Genomic DNA, 21215 nt, shown 5'->3' with positions numbered 1-21215 from the left:
TTCTTTCAAGAAAGTCTTGTAGTTTTCATTGTATAGATCCTTCACTTCCTTGGTTAAATTTATCCCAAGCTATTTTATTCTTTTCGTTGTGATTGTGAATGGGATTGAGTTCTTGAGTTCTTTTTCTGTTAGTTCATTGTTAGTGTATAGAAATGCTACTGATTTATGCACGTTAATTTTATACCCTGCTACTTTGCTGTAGTTGTTGATTATTTCTAATAGTTTTCCTGTGGATTCTTTGGGGTTTTCTATATATAAGATCATGTCGTCTGCAAACAACGAGAGTTTTACTTCTTCGTTACCTATTTGGATTCCTTTTATTTCTTTTTCCTGCCGAATTGCTCTGGCCAGCACCTCCAGTACTATGTTGAATAGGAGTGGTGAAAGTGGGCACCCTTGTCTTGTTCCTGTCCTCAGAGGGATGGCTTTCAGTTTTTGTCCATTGAGTATGATGTTGGCTGTGGGTCTATCATATATGGCCTTTATTATGTTGAGGTACTTTCCTTCTATACCCATTTTACTGAGGGTTTTTATCATAAATGGGTGTTGGATCTTGTCGAATGCTTTCTCTGCATCTATTGAGATGATCATGTGGTTTTTGTTTTTCATTTTGTTGATGTAGTGTATCACGTTGATTGACTTGCGGATGTTGAACCATCCCTGTGTCCCTGGTATAAATCCCACTTGATCATGGTGTATAATCTTTTTGATGTATTGCTGTAATCGGTTTGCCAAAATTTTGTTGAGGATTTTTGCATCTATGTTCATCAGTGATATCGGCCTGTAGTTCTCCTTCTTTGTGTTGTCCTTGTCAGGTTTGGGGATCAGGGTGATGTTGGCTTCATAGAATGTGTTAGGGAGTTCTCCATCTTTCTCAATTTTCTGGAACAGTTTGAGGAGAATAGGTATTAAGTCTTCTTTGAATGTTTGGTAGAATTCTCCAGAGAAGCCGTCTGGTCCTGGACTCTTATTTTTGGGGAGGTTTTTGATTACCGTTTCTATTTCCTTACTTGTGATTGGCCTATTCAGATTCTCCATTTCTTCCTGATTCAGTTTGGGGAGATTGTAGGAGTCTAGGAATTTGTCCATTTCTTCCAGGTTGTTCAATTTGTTGGCATATAGTTTTTCATAGTATTCTCTTATGATCTCTTGTATTTCATTGGTATCTGTTGTGATTTCTCCTCTGTCATTCCTAATTTTATTAATTTGCGATTTCTCTCTTCTTTTCTTGGTGAGTCTGGCTAGGGGTTTGTCAATTTTGTTAATTCTTTCGAAGAACCAACTCTTTGTTTCATTGATCCTTTCTCTTGTCTTTTTTGTTTCAATATCGTTTATTTCTGCTCTTATTTTTTATTATTTCCCTCCTTCTACTGACTCTGGGCTTTGTTTGTTCTTCTTTTTCTAGTTCTGTTAGGTGTCGTTTGAGGTTGCTTATGTGAGCTTTTTCTTGTTTAGTGAGGTGGGCCTGTATTGCGATGAATTTCCCTCTTAGGACTGCTTTTGCTGCATCCCAAATGTTTTGGTATGTCGTGTTCTCATTTTCATTAGTCTCCAGATAAAATTTGATTTCTTCTTTAATTTCTTCAATGATCCATTGTTTGTTGAGAAGCGTGTTGTTTAGTCTCCACATTTTTGCACCTTTCTCTGCTTTTTTCTTGTAGTTGATTTCTAGTTTAATAGCGTTATGATCAGAAAAGATGCTTGATATTATTTCAACTCTCTTGTATTTATTGATGTTTGCTTTGGTTCCCAAAATATGGTCAATCCTTGAGAATGTTCCATGTGCACTTGAGAAGAATGTGTAACCTGCTGTTTTTGGATGAAGTGTTCTATATATATCTATTAAGTCCATCTGGTCTAATTTTTCATTTAATTCTATTATTTCCTTGTTGATTTTCTGTCTGGATGTTCTGTCCATTGGTGTTAATGGTGTGTTGAGGTCCCCTACTATTATTGTATTGTTGTTGATGTCTTCTTTTAGTTCTATTAAGAGTTGCTTTACAAATTTTGGTGCTCCTGTGTTGGGTGCGTATATATTTATAAGTGTTATGTCTTCTTGGTGGAGAGTCCCTTTTATCATTATATACTGTCCCTCTTTATCTTTCTTTATCTGTTTTGCTTTGAAATCTACCTTGTCTGATATTAGTATAGCGACACCTGCTTTCTTTTGTTCATTATTAGCTTGGAGTATTGTTCTCCATCCCTTCACTCTGAGTCTGTGTTTGTCTTTGGGGCTGAGGTGTGTTTCCTGGAGGCAGCATATTGTTGGATCTTGTTCTTTGATCCATCCTGCCACTCTGTGTCTTTTGATTGGGGAGTTCAATCCATTTACATTTAGAGTGATTATTGAGATGTGGGGGCCTACCGCTACCATTTTGTGTCTTGTTTTCCGCTTTTCTTCAGTTTCCTTTGTTTCTCGTCCCATGGTTTAATCTGTTCTGATGTAGAGCTGCTACTCTCTGTTGTTGTCCTTCTACTTATCTCCTCTGCTCTTGGTTTTGTAGCCCCTTTCCTTTTTTGGATTTTTCAGGAATGAGGGTTTTCCTGAGGATTTCCTGAAGAGGAGGTTTTGTGGCAATGAACTCCCTTAATTTTTGTTTATCTGCGAAAGTTTTTATTTCTCCATCGTATTTGAAGGATATTTTCACTGGGTAGAGAATTCTCGGCTGTAGATTTTTGTCCTTCAGATTTTTGAATATATCATTCCACTCTCTTCTAGCCTGTAAAGTTTCTGCTGAGAAATCTGCTGATAGCCTGATGGGGGTTCCTTTGTAGGTTAGTTTCTTTTGCCTGGCTGTCCTTAGTATTTTCTCCTTGTCGTTGACTTTTGCTAGCTTCACTACTATATGGCGTGGAGTTGGTCTCCTTGCATTGATAAAGTTTGGAGATCTATTGGCTTCTGTCACCTGAAGATCCATCTCCCTCACCAGATTTGGGAAGTTCTCAGCCATTATTTCTTTGAATAGGCTTTCTGCCCCTTTCTCCTTCTCTTCTCCCTCTGGTATACCTATAATCCTTACGTTGCATCTCCTAATTGTATCTGATAATTCTCGGAGAGTTTCTTCATTTCTTTTTAGTCTTGCTTCTCTCTCCTCCTCTGCCTGCAGCAATTCTATATTGCCATCTTCCAAATTGCTAATTCTTTCCTCCATGTTATCGGCCCTACTGTTCAGAGCATCTAGATTTTTCTTAATCTCCTCTATTGTGTTCTTCATTTCCAATATTTCTGTTTGGTTCTTCTTTATCGTATCAAACTCTTTTGTGACATAGCTCCTGAACTCGTTGAGTTGACGGTCAGAACTCTCTCTTAACTCATTGAGAATTTTAATGATGGCTGTTTTGAAGTCATCATCATTTAGGTTATATATCTCATTTTCTTTGGGATTGTTTTCTGTGTATTTGTTGCTTTCTTTCTGTTCTGGAGATTTAATGTATTTTTTCATATTGCTTGATGTTGTTGATTTGTGCCTCCGCATGGAGATAGAGTTTAGTTACTCCTTTCACTTGTTTCAGCTGCTGCGGTGGGGGAGCAGCTGTTTATACTGCACCAACCAGGAACCCTGTCCGCAGTTGCTAACTGGGCCTGGGCCCCTCCTCGTAGCCACAGTGGCCCTTTGGATTCCCTCCTCTGCTGTGGGGGCCGTCACAGGGGGGCTTCAGGCTGCTGGTGCCTACTGTTGCAGCCCACCTAGATGTGCTCTCTCCTTGGGGTCTGCAACAGTGTTATGGGCTTTTCCAGCGGCCAGGGGTGGGATCACTTATATTTGTCGCTCCGTTGCTGTCGGCACCCACAAAATCTCACTTGTCCTCTATGGGTCGCAGGAGAGCTATTGGCATCTTCTACAGTCTGTGGTTAGTTCACCTAGCTATGCTGCTTTTGCCCTGGGGTCTTCCAGCCTTGTGGCTGGTGGCTGGGTGCCTTCTACTGGTGCTGTGCAGAGGCTTTCCCTAAGGCTGCTGTGAGCCTGTAGGGTTTCCCCCTAGACTACGAAGCTGGGTCTCTGGAACTCCCCCCAGCCCCAGTCCTCTCCGAGATCTCCGGCTATCCCTAGTCCCACGGGGCGGGCAACGGCAGCTGGGGGTCGCCCCGCCCTCTGGGATTCTCTCTGGGCCTCTCCCGGAGCCGTGAATGCTCGGCGTGGCCCCTCTGCTAATGGCAGACAGAGAGTTTTGTCTGCTGCCCGGGCGGAACTCCCGCGCTTCCCCTCCGGGTCACAGAACCGGCCTTTGAAAGTTCCCCCAGCCCCGGTCCTCTCCGAGATCTCTGGCAATCCCTAGTCCCACGGGGTGGGCAACGGCAGCTGGGAGACCTCCGTACCCTCAGCGACTCTCTCTGGGACCCTCCGGGTGCCGCGAACACCAGGCGGGGTCTCCCCGCCAATGGCGGGGAGAGACTCTCCCCGCGGGCTCAGGTGTGCAACTCCAAAGTTTCCCTCTGCATTTAGGAGTAATTGCGGGGGGTTTAGGTAGGGTTCTGGTCACCTGTTTCCACCGTCGCTCCTCTGTTGTGTGCTCGCTCCTGCCCTAGATGTGTGTAGATCCTCTGGGGGCGTCTGTTGGAAGAAAGCCGCTTGCGGGTACTAGGCTGCTCGTCGGGGTCGGAGAGTTTTCACCTATTTCCACATCCTCCCGGAGGAAAGTCCGTCCGCCTTCCGATGTATAGTCGCGTGGGTCTCTCAGACGTCCTGAGATGCTGTCTGGATATCCTTTGTCAAGCGATAAGTGTCCAAATAATTGTAGACTCGAAGGGGGAGAGACAAAGAGGACTACTCACGGCGCCATCTTGGATCTTCTCCCCTTTAAGTACTTTTTTAAAAGTGTAATTTCTTCCTTTAAAGGGGGAGAAAGTGTAATCTCTGAGGTTGATTTTATTGTTAACTTTGATTTTGGGGAAGTTATTGGAAGAGATTAACCCAAATCCATTGCAGACATCCAGAAGATTTTTGAGTAATTTGCAAATAAGATTTTGAGAATAATTTTTCCCAGACTTGGCTAGTATTTGTGAGCGTGTGTATGTTTGTGAGAGAGAGAGAAAGAGAGGGAGTGCCAATCTTTCCATTTTGACAATATTTTAAAATTTTGTTCTGTATCATCTCAGCAAGTTTGAAACCTTTGAAAAGGTTGAGTAGGTTGTTGTAGAAATAAGTAACCCCCAATGAGCACAATCCAGGTGGGCATCTCAAAAAGTGGTACTGCCTAGGTGGGTTCACTCCCTTATGAAGGTAGTTAACTATAAAAAGTTTCTTATTTTCTTTAGATCTGTGCTGTCTAGTACAGCACCCAGGAGTCACATGTGATGTTAAAATTAAATAAAATTAAAAATTCAGTTCCTCAGTCACACTAGCCACATTTCAAGTGCTCAATAGCCACATGTGGCTCATGGCTCCTGTATTGGACAGTGCAGATACAGAACATTTCTGTCATTTCAGGAAATTCTGAAGACAGTGCTGCTTTAGTTTGTCAGTAAGCTTTTATTCAGCCCCTCACCCCTGTGTACAAAACCTGTAACTTGATGCTGGAGGCATTGCAGAGAAGAGTTTCTAGGTACTGAGAGGCACTTCTTATAGAAATGTAGAGAGAAAATGTTTCTGGAGCCGTTGATCATCTGTACAGAAAATTTATCCCCAAATTACTAGCAGGTTTACTCAAAGATTTATGTGTAGTTTGGATATTTAATATAGTGATCAGTCCACAAAAGTCTGTTCAGCCCAAGTGATATTTGAGTTACCTTACCAATAGTGAGGAGGCAGGTTAGCACTGGAGTTAGACTTCATGGGTTTCATTCTCGGCTCCATCAATTACTTTTTGGGCATTTTGAGGCAAGTTATGTAACCTCTTTGATCTTTGCTTTCTTCATCTATAAATTAAAAGTAATGATGTTGCAAAGATTAAATGAACAGTGTTTAACAAAGTGATGGCATATATGTATTATTGTTGTCATCATTGTCATAATTTTTACTGTTTCCGTTATTACATGAGCAACTATTTGAAACATCTTTTTCGGGGAGAATAGGTAATACTCAGGAGGCATAGTCCAGGGTAAAAGTGAGTTTTAATTCCAGCTCTGTAATCCTTTAACTTGATAAGTCAGCCTGGTGGGGTGTTCTGAGCTAGACCACATCTATCAGTTTCCTCCAGAGCCTCCCCTCCTGCTCTCTCTGGATCTGCCTAGTTTCTCCTCCCTTTCCTACTTTAGATATTGGCCTTCAGATGCCATGTATCTTATTCCTCCTCTGCTCGCTTGAGTGTTGAACTTCTGAACTTTCCACCTAACATCTCCTCTGTCAACCACGAGCACCTCTTGATTTTGATCCCATCTTCTGCTTTTTCATCTCCTTTGGGTGTCTTTGCATATCCTCCAGGCCAGCCAAGCGGTTTAGTGGAGTTGAAAAATATCCGTGCTGCTGTTACCTTTGTCTTTCTATGCTAGAACCTTCATGAGGCCTGTGGGGAGGGGCTGTGAAGCATCATAATTTGGCAAAGAGTCTTTAAGGCCAGGCAACCAGCATTCTTCTGGTGGCCTTAGCAAGGCGATGGGTCTGTCTCTGGTAGAGAGAAAGGAGGTGAGGATAAGCCCAAGAGCCCCACTGAAGGGTACAATTTAAGTGAAAGAAGGCGGTAGTGGCAACTGGGGCTTCAGGGTGGAAAAGGATAGTCACTTTGCTGATGGTCACTGTGAGTCAGGAGTGCTGGTGCTGTCCTTATATTCCAGAATGCAGGGCTGTCCTGTGGTCAGTGTGAAGAAAGCATAGGGCTTTCTTCCCTCTGTCTCCTCATGCTACTTTGTCATTGTTACCTCTGACTACTCTCTGAGTTTCTTGTCAGCTCAACTGCCATCCTTTTTGTTTTTGCTCTGCTCTTTTTCCCCATCCTTTTCTAATTTCTACAGTCTCTTTTTGCTCTTTCTCAGCTTGACCCTAGTGGGCTTAGCTTTCATAACTATGTCCAGCCAATGAGACTGTTGACAAGCTCACCAGTTGCAGGGTCTTCCATTATGTCTTTATTATTACTCACCATACAGGATATCCTGCCTCCTGCCCCCTACCCACACACCACTTTTTTTTTTTTTTTTAACTTCTGTGCTCAGAGCTGTTTTGTGTGGTTGTGGTAAGTGTGTACTCCAGGTAAGTAAGGCACTGTGAGTCCTCTTCAGAGGTTGGTGGAAAATGGGGCTTTAAACCATGAATCCATCTCCTGCCTCTTAGTGGGGATGGGGTCATGCTTATATTTTCTCCTTTGCCAGGGCCCTTTGTACTGTGGGCATCATTTTCTGAATGTGAAGTCATATAGCATGTTGCAAATTACTAGACCAAGGTAGCAGCCTCAGCTTACCCTTAATAGCTCTCTGTCTCTGACAACGCTTTGTTGGCCTGAATATCTCTTTCTTATTGGTGTATGCTTAGATGTTCATCTTGTGGCAATTTTTGTTTTGCCAGAAGTTTCTTTGACTGTGTCATGATGTTTTTAGATAAAACCTTGGCCTTACTGGAATAGATATATATAATTATTCTTTCTTCCTAGGGCTGAAAGTCAGACTGCAGATGCACAAAACAAAGCTAAAAAGCTTACATTGCCTCTGTTTGGTGCCATGAAAGGAGGAAGCAAATTCAAATTAAAAACTGGAACAGTAGGGGTAAGTTGTGGGTCTAAGATGTTAAACTTTTTGTTGTTGAGTTATCCTGAGCTAGTTTTCCTCTTTTTTTTCGAAGCTCAGATGACTTGTTCCATAGTAATGTGAAAAAGGGCTGTTGGCTTGGTATGATCACATCTATCCCATGACTTGGTACTTGGATTTTTCTCTTCAGCTTAGGGTTATCAAGAATAGATGAATCAGGGCTGGTCTGGTGGCATAGTGGTTAAGTTCACGCACTCCACCTTGGTGGCCCAGGGTTTGTGGGTTCAGATCCCAGGTGGAGACCTACATACTGCTCAGCAAGCTATGCTGTGGTGGCTCCCCACATACAAAATAGAGGGAGATTGGCACAGATGTTAGCTCAGTGACAATCTTCCTCAAGCAAAAAGAGGAAGATTCGCTATAGATGTTAGCTCAGGGCCAATCTTCCTCACCAGAAAAAAATTTAAAAAAAAATTGATGAATCATTTCATGCCAGTCAATTTGCATGTAACTGATTTGTAAATTAGAATACTAATTTATTAATTTGTGATGAATATTGCACTTAAGAAAGGGTCTCCTGTGTTAAATGCTTTTTCCTGGTGGGTAGATGTTGTAATATTCAGACTCAACCAACATTTGTTAGTAACATAGTCAGTACACCTGGCTCTGCCATATGGTTTTCCTTACTTCATTTAATCCTTCCAACACCTTATGATGTGTGGGGATTATTGCCTCTCACAGGTGAGGAAACAGAGTCACAGAGGTTAAATACAAGATCACACCATCATTAAGTAACTAGACTGGCAAATCCAGGTCTTCTGTCTCCTGAGTTTTGTGATCTTTCTGCTATCCTCTAATACTTCACTGATATATGTTTTTGCTTTATGTACATCCTTATTTATAGATTCCGCTTTTAAAAGGTTTTCATCACCCCAAAATGCTGAACCTTGTGTATTAGGGTGCTAGGGCCGCCATAAAAAAATGCCAAAGACTGTGTGGCTTAAGCAACAGAAATTTATTTTCTCACAGTTCTGAAGGCTAGGCGTCCAAGATCAATGTGTCAGCAGAGTTGGTTTCCTCTGAGGCCTCTTTCCTTGGCTTGCAGGTGGCTGCCCTCTTGTTGCCTCTTCAGATGGTTATCCCTCTGTCCACTTGTATCCCTGGTGCCTCTGTCCCTGTTGTTATAAGGACATCAGTCATATTGGATTAGGGCCCCTCTCTAACAGCCTTTTTTTTTAAACTTAATCACCTCTTTAAAGACCTTATTTCCAAATACAGTTACATTCTGAGGTACTGGGTGTTGGGACCTAAACATATGAATTTGGGGGGACACAGTTCAGTCCACAACACTGAATTAGGGTAAACTTCCCTGTGGTGGCAGAAGTCTGAAGTGCCAGCCAAATGTTCTGAGTGGCTGTGTGGTTTACCTGAGGTGGAGGCTTCTCTGTGAGGGTGGTGGAGGGAGGAGGTACTGACGTTTTAGTTAGAAGAAAAACTACTAAAAAGCTCTCCTTAGAGGATTACTGAACTAAATCCTGTATTTAAAAAATGATATACTTTGGTACCTTCTCTCTATTCCTTAAGCTGTGATCAATCTTTCCTAATAATTACTTTTATTGAAAGGTCTTGGATGCTTGGCCTTATTCTTCAAGAAATGTCTTCCTTTTCTTCAGGATCTATTTTACTGATTTACGTGTGGTGTTCCCTTGAAACTGTGTGAAATCTAAAATGAAAAAGCTGCACTAATGATTTATTTCTTAGGAATGTGCGTCTGATTTACTCTCTAGAAGATTTTGTAATGAATTAAGATCTTTTAACATCATTAAGGGTAATAGGACAGAATTCCTGTAGCTGGTACTCACTTGGAATAAATGTCTTGGTTCCCCACAAACTGTTTTAAGTGTTTCATGTTTAATATTCTTTTGACCCTAAAAAGTAATAAAGATACGTGTTAAAGGTCCATAGATGAGTAAAATTTCAGGTTAAAGTCCTACTTTCAGCACACTCATGCAGGATTTATCAACCTAGAGAGGTTACATGCTACACATTTAGCTTAACTCCCTTGAAGAGATTTGTCTCTTTGTCATTATGTAGAAGTATTTGTTCATGGTTTTGTTTCCTCGTAGAAGTTACCCCCTAAGCGTCCAGAGCTCCCTCCAACTCTAATGAGAATGAAGGATGAGCCTGAAGTAGAAGAGGAGGAAGAGGAAGAGGAAGAGGAGAAAGAAAAGGAGGAACATGAAAAGAAAAAACTGGAGTCTGGAAGCAGCAGACTACAGCAGGAGATAGAGCCAGAAGCAGCAGTACAGGGAACAAGTCCTCCCACCGATAGCACATGTTCTGGAGAAACAAAAAACCGTGGTACTATCTTTCTTCTCCTTCTTGTGCTATTCAGTGGGGCATTGGCGTTAATTGTGGATTGGTTTGAAAAAGCAAAACCAGTTCTTGCCTGTGCATTTAGACTTTTTGATATTTTGTGATATGTGATATAGCTGACTCTTTGGGAACATACTTTCTTAGTCTTTCTTTGACTGCACATCATTATTTATCCTCATTGTAAAACAAGGCAGATATTTCCAGTCTAGTCCAGAATTATGGAAAATTAAAAACTGTGGAATCTGAAACCACAGCTGCTGTGGACCAGTTCTGAGCTGCTGTTACTGTATGACTGGAGGGCGGTGGAATAGGGCAGAGGATGGGGCCTGATCAGGTGGTCTCAGGATAAGCCTCCCCTTACTTATTTTTTTCCCCATCCCTAAAGCAGAGGCTGAGCATAATTATACCCACTAGACATACCTCTCAGGAAGCATGATGTCCCGTTGTCCATGGTACCCAGCAGAGAAGTTCATGGTACCCAGCAGAGAGCATGTAGTATTCACCCACCTCAGCAAAGGTTTGATGAAAATTGACGAAAGAGAGAATTGATTGGTTTTTAAATGTATTTTCTTCTGATTGTAAAAGGAATGTATGTTCGTTTTAGAAACTTTAGATTATATGTAAAAGTCCAAAGAAGTAAAGAGAAATCTCCCTCAATCATACCCCCAAGGATGATTATCTTTTTAGTATCCTCTTATCCCATGTCACCTGCAGGGGTTATTTTCCTGCAGGTTGGCCAGATTCCTTAGCAAGACTAAGACTGCACAGAAAATAGGGAGCATGAGAAAAACAAAAAAACTGGCATTAAATGTGTGTGAGAATGCATGCGTGTGTATTTCTGAACAAACCGGGCTTGTCGACATAAAACCTCAGGCCTGGGATCTAGACCTTCTCTTGAATCACCTCCAGTTGTTGAGAAACAGAAAAGTTACTGTTTCCTCATCTGCGAGAGGTAAATCTTTTGTTTTTGCATTCTCCTTTGTTTAGTTATTGGCAAGATGCTTGGCCTTTTCAAAGAAAAGTACTTTTCCATACTTTTTTCTGAGTCTGGTCTTTGATCCATGTGTTGTGAGGGTGGCATATGAACAGGTCAGTAGAAAGGGGAGCAGTAAGTATTGTATTTTTTTGTTTAAGGGACCAAAGTAAATATGTGTGTGTAAAAATAGCAGATTTTAAAATTTGGTTTATAAGTACATTCATTAGTAAATCTGCAGCTGGTTAGGGCTTACTCCAGGCCTTTTCTTTTTTTTTTAACAACATTGGGATCATATTGTACATGCTATTTTATGACCTATTTTTTTCTGTCTTAAAACATTCTTTTAAAATGTGGTTTTAATAAGGGGCATAGTGGTCCATCACATGCATATCCCATTATTTATTTAATCAACACCCTATCATTAGACGTGTAAGTTATTTATTAGTTTTTGCTATTATAAACATATTTGTATATAGTAAATCTTGGTTCTGATCTCTGATTATTTTCTTTGAACATGTTCCTAGAAGTAGAATTTCTAGGCCAAGGAATATACATTTTTAAGGCTTTTGGTAAATATTGCTAAAAACTTTTACCTCAGAGTTGGCCAGTTTTTAAAGTGGAAAATTGGTGGTTCTCTGTTAGTCGTCCATAGGCACATTTATTGAAAACCTAATTAAGGTTAGTTGAAGCGAATGATAGTAAAACTGGATGATTATGTATGTAGTTAGCTTTTCTTGCTTTTGTTTTTGTTTTCTTGGTTCCCTACCATGAATTAAATAATAACCATATGCTTTGGTTCTGCCTTTTATAGAAAACATGTCTCAACTCAGCCAAGTGGAACAGAATAAAGATTATCAGGAGATTAGTGGAACAGCTGCACCATGTGAGGAAGCCTCAGGCAAGTGTAGAGCCGACTCCATTGCTGCTCTGCACACCAGCAGCCGACTGGTGCATGGAGGAGGGGCTGATGGCTGACCTGGAGCAGCCCAGAGAAGGGCCTTTCAGACACTGGATAGATGCTGCTGCCAGGGCCCTGGACAAAATTGGGAACTATGAGAAGTTTATGTTTGGTGCCATTCCGTTTGCCTTTCTTGACTCCTGTTCTGCCTTCTGGGGTTCCCTGTCTCTGAACCACAAAGCACCTAATGCCTTCATGCTTCCTCTGGCTGTACAAAGGCCTCCACAGTTTTACATCTAGAGTTGAATATGTGCCTCTCATGGCAGTGATTCCAAAACTGTTAAAAGAAATTAGTTGAAAGGTTGGCCTATTAAAAGGACTGTGTTTTTCTGGTTTTCTGTTGCCTTTAATTGTAATGGTTAAACTGTAGAATAGTAAAGTCAGCCCCATTTTCCTATACCTTTTCAAATCGTGTGATCATATTCAAGCTTGTAGAATAGCCTTAGGATTTGAAAACTAGGGTTATAGTGAGGGAAAATTCTTTCTTAATATAATCTTTACAGTAGTAGAAGGAACTTTTGAGAATTCGATTGTTACATGTTTTCTTCAATAATTAAGATGTTCTCTTAAGAGGAATTTTTCCTTTCTATTTTACTTATTCTGAAATAGCTATTGCCTCTTTTTTTTCTTTTTCTTAAATTAGCATCAAAGAATGAATATGAGAAAAGCAGAGATGAATTGAAGAAAAAGAAAGCTCCCGGTCCAGGCAAAGTAAGTACTTTAGTCATAATCTTTACTTTCTGAAAGTAAAAACAGATCTCCTTGTCGTAGACCACATCCAGAAGAGTGAATCTTTAGGAATTGTCTTAGTAGAGTTCCCAACTGCCTTTTACCCCATCTTCCAGAAGTCTGGGCTCTCTTTTATTTTTATTTTTGAATTTTTATTTTTTGAATTCTTTATTCTTGTCTCCATCCACCTTATTCCCTGTTTACATACCTCTTTTACTAATTTGTGAATCTTTCTTCGTATCCTCGTATGCCATACAAAGACACTTGAATAATATATTCTTATTTTCTTCCTTTTTTTTTTTTTGAGAAAGATTAGCCCTGAGCTAACATCTGCCACCATTCCTCCTCTTTCACTGAGGAAGACTGGCCCTGAGCTAACATCTGTGCCCATCTTCCTCTACTTTGTATGTGGGATGCCTTCCACAGCATGGCTTGACAAGCAGTGCATAGGTCTGCGCCCAGGATCCAAACCAGTGAACCCCAGGCCGCCGACGCAGAAAGTGTGAACTTAACTACAGTGCCACCGGCCCAGCCCCCTTTATTTTCCTCCTTTTATTACACAAAAGGTAGAATGTAATATACTGCATTTTACCTCTTGATTTTTTTTACCTATCATGGAAATCATTGTGTATCAGTACACTGAGCTTCCTACTGTTTGGATGTACTCTATTTAGCCAGTTGCCTACAGACGGATACTTGGGTTGTTTCTAGTTTTTCTTTTTTTTTTTAAGATTGGCGCCTAACAACTGTTGCCAATCTTCTTTTTTTTTTTTCATTCTTCTCCCCAAAGCCCCCTAGTACATAGTTGTAGATTCTAGTCATGAGTGCCTCTGGTTGTGCTGTGTGGGACACCACCTCAGCATGGCCTGATGAGCAGTGCCATGTCCACGCCCAGGATCCAAACTGGTGAAACCCTGGGCCACCGAAGCAGAGTGCTTGAACTTAACCACTCAGCCACAGGGCCAGCCCCTCTAGTTTTTTATTACAACAGTGCTATAATGAATAAACTTGTGTATACATAATTTTGTATGGATACAGTAAGTTCCCAGAGGTGGGATTGCTAGGTTTTGTCAGGAGGTACCCAAGACCACCTTCAGGTCTAGTAATTCACAAGAGGCCTTACGGGACTCAGCATATGGCTGTACTCCCAGCTATGATGTACTACAGCACAAGGATACCAAGCACAGTCAGTGAAGGGAAAAGGCACATGGGGTGAAGTCTGGGAGAAACCAAGCACAAGTTTCCAGGGAGTTTTTTCCCAGTGGAGTCAGACAAGATGTGCTTTCCCCAAGCAACAAGTTGTGACAACTTGTAAAATGTTGCTAGCCAGCGAAGCTCAGTAGAGACTGAGCATCCAGGATTTTTAGTGGAGACTGATCACATAGGCACTTGCTGCCTGGCGTGTACCCAAATTCAAGAAGGAAAGCAGGTGTTCAGCATAAACCACACTGTTTTTACAAACAGTTTAGGCACAGTGAGCCATTCTTATCAGTTAGGGTAGTAGGAACCTTCCCAAAATCCACGTTCCCAGATGCCAGCCAAGGGCCAACCTTGCAAACAGGCCTTTCAAAGGAGAGCAGTCAGACTTGCTGTGTTAACTCTTTTCTGCACCTAGATCAAAAGGCAAATGCCACATTTCCTTCTATTGGGGTTATACCATTTAGAACTTAGACCTGTGTTAACTGGCCCTTTTAAAAAACATCACATCACTCACATTGACTGAAAATCAGCTTGTTGAGGCTTTACAGAAAAGAATCAAGGTTCAGAGAGAGAGAATGCTCTCCCAAATAGGTTACTTATGTCAAAATCATTAATGGAAACTATTCTTAGTTTTTGTTTTCTGACAGGCATAGGGACAGTAATTACTGAGTTAAAATTCTTTTGAGTAAAATAACCTGTGTTGTTTTTGCAGCTTCCACTGACACTTTCATCCAAATATCCAGAAGATGATCCAGACTACTGTGTGTGGGTCCCACCTGAAGGTAGATTGTTTTTATTTTTCTTTTCCTTTAAGATTTATTTATCTATGTTTTTGAATAGGTAATGTATATTTAAGGTTCAAAATAAGAAAGTTATAAGAGTATGTGGTTAAAAGTCTCCATTCTAGGGGAATAGGTAGATTAAAAGATCTGAAGAGACATATCAAGAAAATATAATTTCTGGACCATGTTTGGATCCTTATTCAAACAAACAACTGTTAAAAAGATTATAATCCAGTCAGATAATTTTGACCACTAGCTAGAAACTTGATGATACTAAGAAATGTTTAACTTTTATTAACTGTGAGTGACTTTGAGTTAAATTTTTAGAAAATGTCCTTGTCTTCTAGGAACATGTTACAGAAATGTTCAAGACGGAATGATATCCCAAAGATGAGAGGTGCCTTAAAATAATCCAGTGGTGGAGGCTCAGGGAAGATAGGGGAGGAGTACTAGACAAAGCAGGATTTGCCACATACTGATAATTGTTAAAGCTGGGTGCTGGGTACATGGAGGTTCATTATATTTTTCTCTTTGCTTTTGCATATTCAGTAGCCCCCATCTTGTCCATGGGGGATATGTTCCAAGACCCCCAGTGGATGCCTGAAACCACAGATAGTACTGAACCCTATATATACTGTTTTTTTTTCTATACATTATATACATATGATACAGTTTAATTCATAAATTAGCCACAGTAAGAGATTAAAAACAATAACTAATAATAAAATAGAACTGTAACAAAATACTATAGTAAAAGTTACCATAGATCTTTGCAACCTCAGCATACGATTTTTTTTCTTTTCTTATTAAGTCAAGAACTTTCACCTTTTCACTTAAAGGAAGCACTTTACTGCTTCTCTCTCTTTTTTTTTTTTGAGGAACATTAGCCCTGAGCTAATTACTGCCAGTCCTCTTTTTGCTGAGGAATGCTGGCCCTGAGCTACCATCCGTGCCCATCTTCCTCTACTTTATATGTGGGACGCCTACCACAGCATGGCCTGCTAAGTGGTGCCATGTCTGCACCAGGGATCTGAACCAGCAAACGCCAGGCCGCCTAGAAGCAGAACATGCGAGCTTAACTGCTGTGCCACCGGGCCAGCCGCATACTGCTTCTCTTTGGCATATCCAAATTGCCAACATCACTCTTATGTGCTTTGGGGCCATTATTAAGTAAAATAAGGGTTACTTGAATACAAGCACTGTGATACTGACACAGTCGATCTGATAACCAACCTGACTACTAAATGATTGACGGGCAGGTAGCATACTGGACAAAGGGGTAAGTCATGTCCCAAGTGAGACGCAGCAGGATGATGAGAGATTTCATCATGCTACTCAGAACGGCATGCAATTTAGAACTTATGAGTTGTTTATTTCTGGAATTTTCCATTTAATACTTTTGGACTGCAGTTGACCACAGGTAACTGAAACTGTGGAAAGCGAAACTGCAGATAAGAGGGAACTACTGTATTTTAAGTTTTCTTTAAAGTGACAGAAAAAGTCTTGTGGCTGTGTGTCAGGTACCCAGTTTTTTTCCTCTAAAGACAACCATATATCAGTTTCTTAGGATTTTTTCTGTATATTATATAAAATTCCTATGTAGGCAATAAAATACATAATATTTCATGACTTTTTTTACACAAATGGAAGCACATTCTACACCTTGCTATTTTGTACTTAACACTATATGGAGATCCTTTCATAACTATAGATTTTTTAAAATTAATTTTTAAAATTGTGATATAATTGACATAAACATTATATTAGTTTCAGGTGTATGACATAATGATTTGATATTTGTGTGTATTGTGAAATGATCACCATGATAAGTCTAGTTAGCATCCATCATCATACATAGTTACAAAATGTTTTTGTGTATGATGAGGGCTTTTAAGATTTGCTCTCTTAGTGACTTTAAAGTAGGCAATACAGTATTATTAACTATAGTCACCATGCTGTAGATTACATCCCCATGACATATATTTTATAACTGAAAATTTGTACTCTCTGACTCCCTTCACTCATTTCTCCCACCCCTGACCCCCAACCTCTGGCAGCCACCAATCTGCTCTATCTGTGAGCTTGGATTTTTGTTTGTTTGTTTTAGATTCTACGTATAAGTGATACCATACAGTATTTGTCTTTTCCTGTCTGACTTATTTCGCTTAGCATAATGCCCTCAAGGTCCATTTGTGTTGTCTCAAATGGCAAGATTTCATTCTTTTTTATGGCTGAATAATATTCCGTTATATATATATATATATATATATACACCAAATTTTCTTTATCCATTCATCCATTGGTGGACAGTTAGGTTTTTTCCACGTCTTGACTATTGTAAATAGTGCTGCAGCATACATGGGGGTGCATATATCTTTTTGAATTAGTCTTTTTGTTTTCTTTGGATAAATACCCAGAAGTGGAATTGCTGGATCTTATGGTAGTTCTATTTTTAATTTTTTGAGGAACCTCTGTACTGTTTTCCATAGTGGTTGTACCAGTTTACATTCCCACCAACAGTACACCAGGGTTCCTTTTCCTCATCCTTGCCAACACGTATTTCTTATCTTTTTGATAACAGCCATTCTAAAAGGTGTGAGGTGATATTTCATTGTGGCTTTGGTTTGCATTTCCCTGATGATCAGTGATGCTGAGCATCTTTTCATGTACCTGTTGGCCATCTGTATGTTTTCTTGGAAAGATATCTATTCAGATCCTCTGCCCATCTTTTAATCAGATTGTTTGGGTTTTTTGCTATCGAGTTGTATGAGTTCTTTATCTATTTTGGATATTAGCCCCTTAACAGATATATGATTTGCAAATATTTTCTGCCATTCAGTAGTTGCCTGTTCATTTTGTTGATGGTTTCCTTTGCTGTGCAGAAGCTTTTTAGTTTGATGTATTCCTACTTGTTTATTTTTACTTTTTTTGCCTTTGCTTTTAGTGTTAAATACAAAAAGATTATCACCAAAACTGTTGTCTAGGAGCTTACCATCTATGTTTTCCTCTAGGAGTTTATTGTTTCAGGTCTTACATTTAAGTGTTTAATCCATTTTGAGTTAATTTTGTCTACGATGTAAGATAGTGGTCCAGTTTCATTCTTTTTCATGTGACTGTCCAGTTTTCCCAACTCTATTTGTTGAAGAGGCTGTTCTTTTCCGATTGTATATTCTTGCCTCCTTTGTTGTAAATATATGACCATATATGTATAGGTTTATTTCTGGGCTCTCTATTCTGTTCCATTGATCTACATGTCTGTTTTTATACTAAACTGTTTTGATTACCATAGCTTTGTAATGTAGTTTGAAATCAGAGAACGTGATGCCTCCAGCTTTGTTCTTTCTCAAGATTGCTTTGGCTATTTGGGGTCTTTTGTGGTTCCATACAAATTTTAGGATTGTTTGTTCTATTTCTGTGAAAAATGCCATTGGAATTTTCATAGGGATTGTATTGAATCTGTAGATCGCTTTAGGTAGCATGGACATTTTAACAGTATTAATTCTTCCAGTCCATGAGCTTGATGTATCTTTCTGTTTATTTGTGTCTTCTTAAATTTCTTTCATGAATGTCTTACAGTTTTCAGTGTATAGATCTTTCACCTCTTTGGTTAAATTTATTCCTAGATATTTTATTCTTTTTGATGCAATTATAAATGGGATTACTTCTTAATTTCTCTTTCTGATAGTTTGTTATTAGTTTATAGAAATGCAACCAATTTTTGAATATGATTTTGTATCCTGCAACTTTACTGAATTCGCTTATTACTTCTAACAGTTTTTTGGTGGAGTTTTTAGTCTTTACATATATATTTCTATATATAATATCATGTCATCTGCAAATAGTGACAGTTTTATTCTTCCTTTCCAATTTGGATGGCTTTTATTTCTTTTTCTCGCCTAATAGCTCTGGCTAGGACTTTCAGTACTATGTTGAATAAAAGTGATGAGAGTGAGCATCCCTGTCTTATGCCTGATCTTAGAGGAAAAGCTTTCAGCTTTTTACCATTGAGTATGATGTTAGCTGTGGACTTGTCATGTATGGCCTTTATTATGTTGCGGTAGGTTACCTTTATACCCACTTTGTTGAGAGTTCTTATCATTAATGGATGTTGAAGTTTGTCAAAGGTTTTTTCTGCATCTGTTGAGATGATCATATGATTTTGTTAGTGTGGTGTATCATATTAATTGATTTGTGGATATTGTATCATCCTTGCATCCCTGGAGTAAATCCCACTTGATTATAGTGTGTGATCCTTTTAATGTATTGTGGAATTGAATTTACTAATATTTTGTTGAGGATTTTTGCATCTTTGTTGATCAGGGATATTGGTCTGTAATTTTCTTTTATTGTGGCATCCTTTTCTGGTTTAGGTATCGGGGTACCGCTAGCCTTGTAAAATGAGTTTGAAATGTTCCCTCCTCTTCTGTTTTTTCGAAGAGTTTGATAAGGATCGGTGTTAATGCTTATTTGAATGTCTGGTAGAATTCATCAGTGAAGCCGTCTGGTCCAGGACTTTTGTTTGTTAGGAGGTTTTTGATTACTGTTTCAATTTCCTTACTAGTAATCGATCTGTTCAAATTTTCTATTTCTTCATGATTTAGTCTTGGTAGGTTGTATGTTTCTAGGAATTTATCCATTTCTTCTAGGTTATCTAAGTTGTTGGTGTATAATTATTCATAGTATTCTCTTATGATCCTTTGTATTTCTGTGGTATCAGTTGTAATGTCTCCTCTTTGATTTTTGACTTTATTTATTAGAGGCCTTTCTTTTTTTCTTGGTGTGTCTAGCTAAAGATTTGTCAATTTTGTTTATCTTTTCAAAGAACCAGCTCTTAGTTCCATTGATCTTTTCTATTGTCTTTTTAGTCGTTTCATTTATTCCCGCTCTGATCTTTATTTCTTTCCTTCAACTAATTTTGAGCTTCATTTGTTCTTCTTTTTCTAGATCCTTGAGATGTAAAGTTAGGTTATTTGAGATTTTTCTTGTTTCTTGATGTAGGGTCTATCACTATGAACTTCTTTCTTAGAATTGCTTTTGCTGCATCCCATAAATTTTGCTGTGTTGTATTTCCATTTTCATTTGTCTCAAGGCATTTTTTGATTTCTCTTTTAATTTCCATTTTGACCCATTGGTTGTTCAGTAGCATCTTGTTTAATCTCCATATATTTGTGAACTTTCCAGTTTTCTTCTTGTAATTAATTACTACTTTCATGCCACTGTGGTCAGAAAAGATCAGATCAGAAAAGATCTGATTTCAGTCTTCTTAAATTTATTGAGACTTGTTTTGTGCCTAACATATGATCTTTCCTGGAGAATGTTCCATGTGCACTTGAGAAGAATGTATATTCTGTTGCTTTTACATGGAATGTTCTGTATATATCGGTTAAGTTCATCTGGTCTAATGTGTTATTTAAGGCCAAATTTATAGATTTCTTGTTCTTTTTTTGTGGCAGCAAAGTTCTTTTTTATGGTGTGGATATACTTTTATTTATTTAACCAGTTCCCTCAATGGATATTTGCTGTGGTTCTAGTCTTTTGCCATTACAAACAACTCTGCAGTAAGTAACCTCTAACATATGTAATTTTGCAAGAGTAGAGGTACATGGGTAGAAAAAAATTCATAGAAACTAACAGGCTGGATCAAAGGCTATGAAGATTTTTAGGATATTATCAATTGCATTCTACAAAGATTGTAGAGTTTATGCTCATACATACACCCTTCAGGCAATTTGTGAGATGCTTATTTCCCCATATGCTCATCACAGGTTGCTTTTTCTATGGAATGGGTTCCTTATATACTACTGATTAATAGAAATTAAGTTACTGGAAATGTTTGCTTTTTATCTGCTCATAAATGCTAGGGTCGAAATGAAAGACCGTATTTTGAAATTGTACACAAAAAGTAAATTTCTGTCATAGAAGAAACCTCTTTATTTGTTTTACTTTTTGTCCCACTGATGTCTAGATATCTTTTCCTCCTGATTTTAGAAGAGTGAATGTTTTTCTTTCTTTTTTTATACTCTGATCTAGGCCAAAGTGGAGATGGCAGGACCCATCTTAATGACAAGTATGGCTATTGATTGCTGCAGAATCCTAAATGAAGACCTTGTGGACCATGTGACATGGGATATTTGGGATAATATATCAAATTGAATGTCCAGAGAAAGGTGTTTAGATGATCATTTCTAACATCTGATGACTGGCCTTTTCCTCTGTGCTCTTCTTGACTTCCTAAATTTATCTACCCATCTGATTCTCTTGAATTTGGTATTTATGTTTCAAATTGTTTGTATATGTATATAAAAAGGAACCATATATTTCGAGAATTAGTATAGTGAGAGACATGACTATTAAAATGAGAAGGTGATGTGGTGACGTCTCTTATGTTTATTTAAGGCCACAACGTCTTTCATTAAGCTTTAGGGACTATGCTTTTCCTGAGCAATAGGGTGCTTCTGGCAGTTAGGCTCTAGGATTCACTGATACTATCTCCTCAAATAAGTGTTGAAATATGAGGTCATGCCGTGTGTGTGACCCTGGGTATCCCTGTCATTCTTGGAAATAAAAATAGATACATAG

General features: G+C 39.1%; 1 protein-coding gene across 5 annotated transcripts in view; it reads left to right on the top strand.

Moving 5' to 3' along the window:
* Positions 1-21003, top strand: part of SLC4A1AP (solute carrier family 4 member 1 adaptor protein) — a 34534-nt gene extending 13531 nt beyond the window's left edge. Inside the window, exons 9-14 of one of the 5 annotated variants that reach the window (XR_011426141.1) lie at positions 7522-7633; positions 9742-11080; positions 11779-11865; positions 12569-12636; positions 14567-14636; positions 20667-21003. Coding sequence is in view for 4 of the 5 variants with exons in the window: in XM_070235642.1 (XP_070091743.1) it covers positions 7522-7633; positions 9742-9976; positions 11779-11865; positions 12569-12636; positions 14567-14636; positions 20667-20716 (622 nt within the window). In the remaining variant the exon portion in view is untranslated. Of the gene's footprint in view, positions 1-7521; positions 7634-9741; positions 11081-11778; positions 11866-12568; positions 12637-14566; positions 14637-14983; positions 15069-20666 lie in introns of those variants that run through there. The other 4 variants (XM_005600110.4, XM_070235642.1, XM_070235644.1 and 1 more) reach the window with 4 other exon arrangements.
* Positions 21004-21215: the final 212 nt, after the last annotated feature.

Source organism: Equus caballus, chromosome 15 (genome assembly GCF_041296265.1).
Source record: "Equus caballus isolate H_3958 breed thoroughbred chromosome 15, TB-T2T, whole genome shotgun sequence".
Classification (NCBI taxonomy): domain Eukaryota; kingdom Metazoa; phylum Chordata; class Mammalia; order Perissodactyla; family Equidae; genus Equus; species Equus caballus.
The sequence above is the reverse complement of the archived record's forward strand: the minus strand, read 5'-3'. Positions and strand labels throughout refer to the sequence as shown.